General features: G+C 38.4%; 1 protein-coding gene across 7 annotated transcripts in view; it reads left to right on the top strand.

Moving 5' to 3' along the window:
• nfat5b (nuclear factor of activated T cells 5b) overlaps positions 1-12,541 on the top strand; it is a 41,822-nt gene that overhangs the window by 10,623 nt on the left and 18,658 nt on the right. For 2 of the 7 annotated variants that reach the window (XM_042406567.1, XM_042406530.1), the window contains one exon: positions 11,661-11,786. In XM_042406567.1, coding sequence (XP_042262501.1) covers positions 11,729-11,786 — 58 coding nt within the window. In that variant the 5' untranslated portion in view covers positions 11,661-11,728. Of the gene's footprint in view, positions 1-2,377; positions 2,471-2,638; positions 2,712-8,843; positions 9,028-9,165; positions 9,260-11,660; positions 11,787-12,541 lie in introns of those variants that run through there. The other 5 variants (XM_042406536.1, XM_042406550.1, XM_042406541.1 and 2 more) reach the window with 5 other exon arrangements.

The following is a 12,541-nucleotide window of genomic DNA, read 5'->3' as shown; positions in this document are numbered from 1 at the left end:
CCTTGTGACCTCAATCATTATAACTTGCTACTGCTTCAGAAAAATAAGCATTTACTGTTCCCATTAGTTTATTAATAATTGATCGCCTCTTTTTATTTATTGTTAAGAATTTGTAGAATGTCGTCAACTTTTCCCACAGTTTCTTTTACCACCTCAAACTTCTTTGGACTGTTACATCACATATTGCCAGAAAGACTCCAACATTGTTACTTATAACACTGTAACTTATTGTTTTAAAAAGCCGTAATCATGAGTCATTATATTAGTTAAAGAGTTATTATAATGTGTCACTATCATTTTTTCAGTCTCCTTCTTGCCACTCCTGCATTTGTCAGAGTTTGGCAAAGAGGAGTTTTTTCTTTTGATGAGTTAGGTGAGTTGATGAGTTATCATGAGCAGATATGACAGTGTTCAATCTCCCACCGCCTCAGCAAGCCTCAACCTGCTCCAATAGAAATTTGACTCAACAGCTTTTTTTCCCCTCTTTAAGCGTCTAACCTGATTTTATTTCTTTTGTGTGTGTTCTGACATGAATGTCTTACCCAGCTTCTAGCAGTGAGACACAGCAGTGAGAACGACACTTATTACAACTTTTACATAAAAAGAATCAACAGAAACCACATGCAAGTCTGTACACTGTGGTTCTGGATCAGAGGCTGTTAAATGGGCCCTTCACTGATTTTGCACATCAAAGTTTACTCGTCACAAGGAATACTGCTCATCCAGTGAAAACAGTATTATGTAACCCTGGTGGGAACTCTCAAAAGTATGAAAAAAATAACCCTGATGATGTCATCAGACTCATTATTGATTGGGTTTGGAGACTACAAATTAGTAACAGAAAGCATGGGTGTGGAGTTTAAATAAATAAACTAAATTATAATTAAATGATGAAGGCATTTACTCAGCAGGTCTAACAAATGATACATTATGGGAAAATCTCAAATCCCAAATACTTTGGAGGTTTGACCTACACTTGAGACTTAAAGTCAGGATATGTCAGCCAACTATTCTTTGTTTAATCTTCCTCCTAGAAATCCCCCAACTTTATGGTCCATCACTTAATTGCTGAAATATCCCTTTAACCCACGCAACAGAAACAGAAAATCTGAACTGCTTATTGGCTCGTCCTTGCTTTAAGGTATTTTTTATTGTGGCAGTCTGTTTTGAGCAATAAAGCGTCCTCACATAAGCTATATGACAGGATCTGGAAAGATGAGCTTTTAACAAGGTGCCGAAACTAACGTTTTGGCATGAAGCATGTCTTCATCTGAGTAAAAAGCTGAGAGCTAATGAGCTACATGGTGTTAATATGTTTGCTTTACCAGACAACAGAAAATACTAACACTGTATCCAACAAGAAATCTACAAGGAATCTACTCATGGTGACACCAGAATGCCTGAAAATGAGTTAGTCAGTCTGACAAGGCTATGTTAACAGTACAGCAACTTTGTGGTTTTTGCTGGTTCTTGGCCACTCCTTCCATAGCCCGTTGTGGTTTTGCCTGACTAATCAGTAGACATTCCAAATCCTTAATTAGACTGAAAACCAAATCTTCTTAAGTCATTAATAACTGAAGGCGTAGGCTCAGTCTGGCTCTGGAAGGCGAGGACAAATAGTCATACATCTGTAAAATGGCAAGTTTTTAAGAAATAAAACTTAGGAAATGGGGACAGATAGGCTGTACAGTATGAATAGGCTCAGAAGGAGCAGGTGGGGTCTTAGACTTGCTGCCAGGCTTGAGCAGACCTGCTGATCCGGCTGCTTTTTTGTTTAAGGCTGTGATTGTTTTGAAATGGTGTCTCAGTTTACAATATTTAGGCATTTAGTTTCTACAGGCTCTACTGTTCTATTGTGAATTCATGAGCGCCTCAAGACTCAAACAGACCTTCCCAGTGTACGCTAAGTGTTGACCTAACGCTGCCAGCTATTTTATCTGTTAACTCCCACTTTCTTATTTAATAGAGCAAACAACTTACATCAGTAATCAGTTTGCAAGGTTACCAAAACCTGACCTACGTGAAACCACAAGTTATTTTTAAAATCACAACTACTGTGATTGTAGCGGAACTGAGCTGCACTGTGGACAGACAGACTTTTGTTGGATTTCATGAGTTATTGTGCACTTATTCACTATCCTTTTTATATATATGTCTCACATAACCTTTATTCCAGAATATGTTTTAGGACACAACATTACATTCATTTTTACAGCTGCTTATAATAAGCAACTTATAATAAGTGCATTCAAACCACACAGGGGCGAGAGCTAGATATTATCAACAGTTCAGAGTTACTGAAATGAACTAACTAGTTAACTATTTTTGCAGACAGTGAGGAGTTTTTAAAGTCAGTTTTGCTGTGATTCTTTTCCAGGTTAAGACCCAATGCAGTTAGCAGCTTGGTGATGTCACACTGTCGGTGCTGTGTTGCTACAGGCTTTTCCTGTTGCCTCAGCACGGTTTTCCTGTAAGTCAGACAGAAATGCCTGGGTTGGCACACGAAAAATTTAGTTCTGTCACACTGTAGCTTGTAAATTTCTCTATATTTACGTGTGTGTGTGCATGTGCGTGTGTGTGTGTGTGTGTGTGTGTGTGTGTGTGTGTGTATGAGTGTATTTGATTTCCTTTGACTTAGAAGAAAAGGAGAAGCAAGAAAAGGAGGTCACTCGAAGAGCTGTCATCATCAGATAGGCCTGATTTCACTGAAGGTGTTGTGTAGAAGTTTATTACATTCCCGTATCTGTGTGTAAGCATTTTCTGGTGAGTGTGCACATGTACGAGCCTCTTTGTGTGTGTGTGTGTGTGTGTGTGTGTGTGTGTGTGTGTGTGTGTGTGTGTGTGTGTGTGTATGTGTTGTCCTCTGTAAATAGTTTGAATTCCATTGCTTTCTGAAGTCATGCTTTCATGTTAAGCTCATTGTCTGTTTCATCTCTGAGTCCACACAGAGTAAACACAGAGCTAAAGGTGGATGTGTTGTAGAGTATTTATTCTCAGCCATAATTTTTAACATTAACTCTGTTGCACTAGCTGTGACAATATAAAATACGACTAACAAACCGCTTTGTTTGCAAACCTGTCTTGTAGCTGGGTGGTTTGGCCCTGACAGGAGCCTCAGTGGGCTGTTTTGTAAAGTCAGGATAGTGGTGGGTGTTTGTTGAAAGCATGTCGTGTAAACTGATGCCTGGAAGTTGTTCCTGGCCACTTCAGGATTAGCTGGACTGAAAGAGCTACATGCCACAAACCCTGAGCCTGGTGTGACACAAATGACTGCCCTTAGCCTGATTTAAAGTCTGGCTGACTTTCAGTTTTCAAACAACTGGGGAGACTTTCTTTAAGCACCACAGTAGCCCGTCAGAGCTCCAAGAGAAGTAGGATTGCAGGGTGTTAACAATAAAGCAAAAAAGAAAAACAGTAGGACTGATAAGTATAATGGCCTCTATTGTGCACTAAACTGTAGAATAACCACTGGAGACCTTTTCTTTCAACATATTTGAGTCATGGTGTCTATGTAATCCTTCAGCATTCATAACAATTTTCCCAGTAAAATTACAGTAACATTACGGTATCTTTGTCACTTTGAATTGCCCTGATTAAAAGCTGCAACCACAGATTTTTCTCTAAAGCTCAGCACATTTTTGAGAGTGATGAAAATAAAAATAAATAAATATATCTTTATGTTAAAAATATCAAAATTTGATTTCCACCAAACCTGATTGCTCTTTTGTTCAAAAGACAGCTATCCTTTTGACTTTAGTTTCTCTGTACACTGAATTATAGGCTGAAATATAAGCTTTGTGAGGAGTTTGGACCAGGTCCAATGTATATTGGCCAGCTGACCTTTCACATAACTTGTGGTCCATATCTACTGAAAATACATGTTAAGGAATGTAAATTGATACCTTGAGCAGTGTTCTGTGCGTGTTGTATACTTTTACTTTTTTATGATCCAGTCGATTCCCCTTTTTTGAAGTATGCTGGTAATAACATAAGCATAAGCAGCCTGTGCTGCACAGTTTGTCAAAAACAACAAAAGGCAAAAGCTCAGTTTAGGGTGATTAAGGCTACAAAGATGATCAAGGTGGAAATAGTGACTTAAAGACAGTGCCATAATATATACTCTTGATCATTCCTGACCTGATTCTACATTATTCTCCCTGCTTAACGTTTTCTTTTGGCTTAGGGTTGCTTTTAATCGACCAAAAATGTGTGGTTGTGATGTCTATAACTACTAATTCAACAGGCACAGGGCATCACCCATGCACAATAACCATGATTTCACACGTCCTTTCTGCTTCAGTGTGCTAATTCTCTGGCGTTTCTTCATCATGTGAACATTTTGTCAAGTACAAGAATGGTGTCATAGTACTTCCTTAATGCAGTAACTAGTACTGATAAGTATAATGGCCTCTATTGTGCACTAAACTGTAGTGTAACCACTGTAGGACTTTTCTTTCAACATATTTGAGTCATTGTGTGTGATATAATCTTTCGGCATTCATAACAAAAAACCCCTGTAAAGTTAAAGGAACTACTGGTAGCTGTGGTCACCAGTGTTTTACCGTTTTTTACAGTGTCACTCCCGTAATTTACTTTAACTGTTAATTACTGTAAAAAATTATAAAGTATCCTGCTGTAGAATGTGAGGTTTACAGTTTGATACTGTAGCTACACCTGCAGTAATATAATGTATTTTTAGTGTTGCTTTTGTAATCTACATTAACAGTTTCTTACTGTAAATGTTGCAGTAAGCAACTCAAAAGTTTTCTAATATTAAACATATTAGTAAAAAGTTTTACATTTAAAAACGCATAAAAACATAAAGCACAAAAGAGGATCAGACAAGTGGCAGCTTTCAAATATACCGAATATATTCAAGTATGTGTTGGACAAAATAATTCTCAAGGTTCACGCTCTTTCACAAGAGGTCAATGTAAGTCTGTTAATTATAACATCGTGAGCTGCCAGCAAAACTTGAGTCTAAACAGCCACTGCTTTGCAAACTACTGTTAAAAAATATAAAAGCACAAATAAACAGATTGCTGGATAAAATAATATGTAATGCCTTTAAATGTTCTCTGTTTTAATTGGCAGAAGATTGGCGTCCAGGCTTCCAGGCTCACAGCTCACTGAGTGAGAAAGACACAAAAATGAAAATTGAGCACAGAGCGAGAGGAAGAGAAAGAGAAATTAAACAATTGAATGGGAGAGATTTATACACGAGGGACCCTAACTTATATTTAAGAAGTGACGTCAAGTTCTTCAGAAGAATGGTGAGCTTGATTGTCTTCCTAGGAATCACTTTTCCCCACTGGCGTCTGTTCGCCTCTTATGATTAATCACAATGAATTATCTGGAAACAACATTTGTTCGAGTAAACAATATTGCCTAGAAATCGCCTAATATGTCCTAGGTTTTAGTACAGCTTGCCAACAAACTAAGTATCTTTGCAGCAGCCTAGCTACAGAAACACACTTGGGTTGAGCTAAGATAACCAATATAACCACTCTGTCTTTTGGGGCTCAGCAGCCAACATATCTTAAACAACTTGGCTTTGAATCAACTTCAATTGTTATGTGCTTCAGATTTTATGCTATAATTTATCAAGAAATGCAAGTGGGATCAACAAGGTGTAGGTATAGATCAGGCTGGTCTCACGTTAGCATTCGCTGATATGTAGTTCAAGAAAAAAATAGTCATCCAAATATAATCTTTAAACTAGACTTGCAAACAGCAGTCATATAAGAATAATGTTTAAATACCAGTAATTTAAACTTCCAACTGAAAGAGCGCTACCTGAAAATGCTTTCTTGTGCCTGTCAGGTGCTTGCTAGAATTACCAATTTAATGTTAGCAAAAATTAAACACAGTCGCTAATTGGGTAACCAGATGCACAAATGTAATTCTGTTTTCTGAGTAAGATGTTACTGACCTTTTGGTTTGATTCGACAAAGGAGGATGAACGGTGATTATATGATGTTGATGGTTGCATGTGGATTCTGTCCTACCATTACTGTGGTGGCGAAAATTAAAATACTGTATTTTACTGTCAAATCTTACAATAGCCTACTGTTAATGTCTGTTCTTGGTTTTGGCTCCAAAAAGCACCAAAATTTACTGTATTTTACCGCATTTAGTAAGAACGGTACTGAGAGAATTTGGCTGTATTTTTACAGCAATTTTTTTTACAGTGATTAGAGACAGACAGCAGTCAAAATGAAAGTTATGCCACCTGTATTCCGCGAACAATAACAACAATGTTCTCTGCAATTTGTGTGTTGCCTATGTGGAACAAAAAAAAGACAGACAGTATACTGTATATAGTGTATCATGTTATTAAAACGGTACTTTTCCCTAACATCAGCCTTCATTATCAGTAGTAAAGTATTTGCTCCCCTCAGATAATCTGATTTCAATGACTTGTGACTAGTGACTGAGATAGTGATGAAACAGTGATGACAACAAAGTTTGATTTTTGTAACAGCAGCACCTTTGATAAGTGCCCAACTCATGTCTAAAAAATGCACCACTGATGGAAGAGTCATCATGATGAAATGCAGACATTTGTTTGTGACATACCAAGAACTTGAGGGGCTCACTTTTAACAAGATCACAGTGTTTTTAGAATATGTGATTACTTAGCCTAACACTTAAGATATAATTGATTTATGAACATTAAAGATGTGTAAAAATGCATAAAGCATCCAATAGTTCACCCAATTCCAAATGTTTCCTCCTGGCTCAGTGGTGATTGTTTGAAACTCAACATAGATCACAGCTGAGTTAAGAGAACAACAACAGTGAGTTGGTAGGTAAAAGGATCTTTTAACTAAATCAAGTAGAGTTGTGGTGGCAGCTTTGCAGGCAGGTCATTCATTGATTAACATGTCATCACATTATTTGTAGTTGGGCAGTGTCAATGCTGCCCTGCTTATCACTGCTGTTATAAGTTGTTCCTGATAGTATTTTTGGCTTTTCCTGCACGTTGCTGTCTGGCATCTGTCACTGAAAAATAATTTCTGACCACAGAAGTAACGCCCCCTGGATGCTTGTACTTCATCACATGCATGCTCAACCAGCCTCCCCGTCCATTCATGCTTACAACTTCCTGTCACACCACCTTTACAGTATGCATGCTTCTTTGACATGTTTGTCCAACTTGTAAACATACACTCAGTTGCCAGAATATTAGGTCCACCTAACTAAAACTAGTGCAGTCTAATACAGTAGTACTGCAATACTGTTACCTTTTATGAAGATTTTAATGTTATTGTTCAGAGAGGTGTTGGTTCAGCTTTTTTTGGAGGCTGTAGTTTGTGCTACTTTTCAATGTGTGTTGTGTTTCTAATATTTAGTCTACAATATTTAGTCAATATTGAAACATGTTGATCTTTTCTGGATGACTTTCAGGAGGTTCGTACACACATGTGCATTTTCAGAAAGAAAGTCAATAGCCGAGTATGCCTGTGTCTTCATTTATAAGGCCTTGCTATCTAAGTTGCCGAGTTATTTAACATCCTTAGTTGAGCTCAGAGCTAATAACCATGACACAAGGTCACAGAGCAGGTTGGCTTTAAAAGTTCCTCGTACAAACTCTAAACTGGGAAGACTGGTACTATGCACCTCACTACTGGAATGAACTGCAAAACAGCTGCAAGTTAGAGACACTTGTTCCTCTGAGGGACTGTAAATTTCACTAGCTGATATTCTTTATAATGTTTGTGATTGTGTTTGTGAAGTAATTTATCTGTGGGTGTGTATGATTGTGATGTGAATGAATAATCTTATTGTGATCCTGTGTATATGTAGGTCTCTCTTGCAAAAGAGATCTTGATCTCAATGAGATTTTCTGAATGAATAAAGCTTAATAATAATAATAATAATTAATAATCATTTTTCATTTTACTCAGATAAGGATTGTGTCACTTAATGCAGCATTTAACACTTGGAAAAAATAAATACATTTAAGTGACATCACAATATTCGACATTCAGAATCACAGACTATCTCAGCACTGGATTTATTAGACTGATTACCAATCAAACAATATTTAAGAGTTAAAATAAAAAAGATAAATCAGCCAATATTCATTTTTTAACATAAACAAATATTTTGGACAAGCATCCTTTCAATTTGATAATTTAGGAATTGTAAACAGTGAGACATTTTGCAGTTGAAAAATAAACTGTTTAGTGCTCTGCCCAGTTCTGTGTAAATACACAAACAATGACCAAATACAGAAAGGCGCCTTTAGCCAGATTCACAGTTTGTGTCTGAACAGAAGTGTCTTCGTTTGAGGAAACAGAAGTATTCAGGGTAAACCCATGACAACACGGAGAAAAACATCTAAACTCACCAAAAGTGTCCAGCTGACTCAATCAGACCTACTTGCTTCCTTATTGTTTGTCAAAAGTATTAACAGATGAACGTCTGTGCCACCCATTACATTAATGAATGTAAGACCTAAATGTGAATTAATGTATAACTTCATTATCCAATCCAATCCATTGTCCAATCAATTACAATTGGTAATAAACTAATTGAATGACTTGATCATTTATTAATGTCTAGCCACAGCTGTGATATATCGTACACCAGTCATGTATTATGCATATTAATTAAACATGAATGGTATACCTACATTATAAAAGGTATTATTTGCAGTATTAGTGCTATCTCTCAGTAGTGATTGGTAACACGTAAGTTAATGTGTGGTGAGATTTTACAGAGATGATTCAGATGTTGTAACGTTGTTGTTCATGTAACATCCTGTAATACCAATGCCCAGTTCTCCATTTGATTTAGGATAATGCTGTTGTATTTTCTCCACATTATCTCACAAGAGACGCAGACGCTCAAAAGACTTGTCCCCTGATCTGTGTTGCTATGGAGTCGCTGGCAGCCTTCATGTAGGCTTGGCTGTAAACATTTCAGGGTTGTTGTACATGGTTTGCTGCAGGTGCCAGCCCCTTCAGTGTTTTTTTTTTTCCTTCTCTGCTTGGAATGATCTCCAAATGTACTGACGAGGTGAGCTTAGTCGTATGTTCCAGTCACTTTTTGTTCAGTGGTATTCCACTAAGTTCAATAAATCCACTTTGTATATCTCTATAGCCTAAAATTTTCAGCATTAGTTGGTTATTCTCTTCCTTCATTTCTGCTTGACAGGATTCCACATGACAATACCACTAACCTGTTAAGCAAGTTGAAGTACAGAAAAGGGTCTGCGAGCACAGTAAACAAGACAGGGAGAGGGAGAGAGGTAGGTGGAGTGGAGGAGGGGGACAGAAGGGGAGTTAAATCAGTCACTCAGCCAAAAACCAGTGCCACGCCCCAGGTGCCAGGGCTAGTAAGAGCAAGCAGCAGGAATGTGAGGGAAATGAATGGGAGTGTAAGTCCTGCCATTCACATGGTGAGTGCTTTCTTTTTTCACCTTTAGCCTGCACTGCTTACCATATAAACGTATCACAAGTTATGAGGAGGATATAAAGAGCAAAGATATTTAACTGTTGGCTCCGAAAATATCTAACTATGCATGAAACTTTTTTTTTGATTTTGATTTGATTTTATGTGTTGCTGGTTTGTTGTTTATCCTTCTGTTAACAGTGAAAACTAAATCTGTGAAGCTGTGGAGGACATTTATCAGAATGTATTAAAGGCATAAGAAGACCTGATCAAAACTAACCACATGAGCACCGTGTCTGTCAGTGTGAATATTTTCAGTTAGACTGTAATCTGTTATTATGATAATCACAGACGGACAGAAAATGAAAGGTTTTCCTCAGTGGTCAGTGGTCTGCACAACATGACTAGTCTTAAGTTAAAATCAAAACATCACGTGGTGAGTGTGTGAGTCAGTACGGTTTATTTCCCAGCTAACCAGGTTGAGCATTTTTTTTATTTTTTCAATCTTCTCCTGCATGAAAGGGACAGTGTTTTGTCACGTGTAAATAAAGAATTGCTCTCTGTCTGCTTACAAGGAAACAAATATGCCACAAAATAAGAATTTTCACTTTTTTAAAAAACCGTCCAGGGACTGTGGAAACACTTTGAACAGGCCAGCCAGTGATTCGAGACCACTGCTCTGAGAGAAGAGTACATATTTTCTGTCTGTGCGGTTGGCAATCTGTTTACTGGAAGGGCTGCTCACTCAGAGCACATGTTTCTGCATGTGCAGTCAGTCAGTGAGCCCCAAGAAGACTGTGGAGTTTAAGTGTAGATGCAGGGGCAGAGAAGGTGTTTTTGTGCAGGTGGTGGGGGGGCGTTTGTGTGCATGAGTGCATGTGCATGCATGTGTGTGTGTGATTTTGTTTGGAGAACTTAGCAAATAACCAGCAAAGCCACACTCCAATCCCGAGTGTATGTGTGGTTGAGTATGAGCTATATGAGTTTGCTGAGTCCAGATATAAGCTCCCTTTCTGGGAACCGGCATTCCCTGCTCTTCTAAACCGAGCTGTAAGAGACTGGAGGGCTTTGGGAATGAAGAGGCATGGGCTGGTTTCAGTATGTCCCAGGTTTGTCTATTGTACACAGCGAGTGGTAACAATGGGAGGGTTAAGTATCTGATATACACACCGAACCCTGGGACTCAGCTGCAAGTAATTAAAGCTGGCAGTTGGCAGAGAAGAGAGTCAGGCGACTGTAATGGCCGCTCTAAGTTCATACCATAATATTTGGATGATGAATCAGGCTGCTAGTAAAAGTGTTGTCATGCTGTTGACCCAAGGCTTTCTCCCCCTCCCCATGTCCTGTGGGCCCTGAGGGAGGCACAGAGAGGAGAGAGAAAGGCTTTGTATCACCCCGCTGCCTGTTTGTAATGAGATCTGCTGTTTATTTTGGTGTGCAACAGCTTTTGCTTTTACCTCAGTAGTTGTGTAATTTTGTGCTTTTTTTCATGCGGTTTTGTACTCCCTAAGGTGTATTTAGAACCCCTAGTTATTATTTTTGTAATCCGGCTCTCGTCACAGGCCTTGAGACTACGTTGTGGCAGAGGGTTAATGTTTTTTTAACTTGGAAAGGTGGCTCTTCTTTCAAATAAAGTTGAAGGTCCCGATCAGAATCGTCATCAGGTCGCTGCACATTTATTCCCACTTTTATGTTAGTTTTTTGATTCCTTTCAGTTTCTCAGAGTCTGTGGGAAAGCTAACAGATGTTGACAGGAATTGGACATATTTTTCAAATTAATGTCATGATCTTGGAGAAGAAACACAACAGTGTTTTCATGAATCTTCAGTACGTGTAGCCAGCGGCAGAGTTTGGCAATAACAAAGAGGTGGAAACCCGTTTGGCGTCTGAATTGAGGCTGGTATTATCATGCATTGTTCTCACAGACATAGCTCGGTATCATGGGTATTTCCTTGTCATTTACCAGATTTGTTGCCAACCAGACAGCGGGAATGTTCTTACAATTGTGAAAGAGTGTGGTGTGGTGTGACATGTAAGATGTAACACAGTGATTACAACATCAGCATGAAATCTAATAGAATTAAAAAGAAATGATATTCCTGAGGAAAGCATGATTAAAACAACAAGAATTCATGCCATTTTTGGGGTTTCCTACAACAACTGATGCATTTAAATTGTAATTCTCATTCTACCAAGTCAAAAGCTGTCAAGTTCCTGTTAGTATGTCACCTTATTATTCTTTTTATTTCTCTCCACAGAATCAGTGTATGACCTTCTTCCTAGAGAGCTGCAGTTGCCTTCCTCCACTCAGCAGAACCCAAAAATCATGAGTCAAAAGAGCGGCGGAGAGGCAGGGCCTCCCCCTTCAGTTGCTGTAGCATCAGGTAGGATCCTGCTCCTCTTTTCCTTATTTCTCCCTTTATTTCATCCCCGGAACTGATCATGCTCCACCTCAAAAAACACAACCCATGCAACAGTCTGCACCTGAATCCAAACAAACACCTGCATAAGGCAGGAAAGCCAGTCAGACAAGAGGGTATCTGTGATCCTGAGATATCAGTCGAAAAAACTGCTTAAGACAAAAGTTATGTCAGTGTCAACATGGTTAGGGGAATATTGTTGTGATTACTTTTGATCTGTTTTATGTTGTGGTGTCTTGCAGCAACAAAGTTTTGAAATGGAGGTCATGGTCAGCGGTTTTTTTGTGACATAGACTTAGTGTAAAATTGCGTAATGCTTTAAACGTCTGTGTACGCACAGTACTTGATGATGATGTGAGAGCCCAACGAAGCTCATTACTTAACAGTTTTATATATTCTGCAGAACATACTTTTTCAGTTATTGACATCTTGGTTATAAAAGGGTCATTTGCAACTTGAAAACATACATATTGGTCTGGCATGCTTTAGATGAACACTGTGTTTTGTTGGATGCGTCATGACTAGACAGCTGCTCATTTATTCAGATCTTTTTGCCAGTCATGACAGAAGTTATGGGTTTCACTGACAATGAGCAGTTTGGATTGTCTGATTTATGCTGACATTTAACATCATAGAAGAACAAGCAAGTTTAGTGTACAGTACATACAAAACACAAGACATACAGGTTTGAAGCTTATTTAAGGACTCCTGTTTAGTTC

Source organism: Thunnus maccoyii, chromosome 1, assembly GCF_910596095.1.
Source record: "Thunnus maccoyii chromosome 1, fThuMac1.1, whole genome shotgun sequence".
Lineage (NCBI taxonomy): Eukaryota > Metazoa > Chordata > Actinopteri > Scombriformes > Scombridae > Thunnus > Thunnus maccoyii.
The sequence above is the reverse complement of the archived record's forward strand: the minus strand, read 5'-3'. Positions and strand labels throughout refer to the sequence as shown.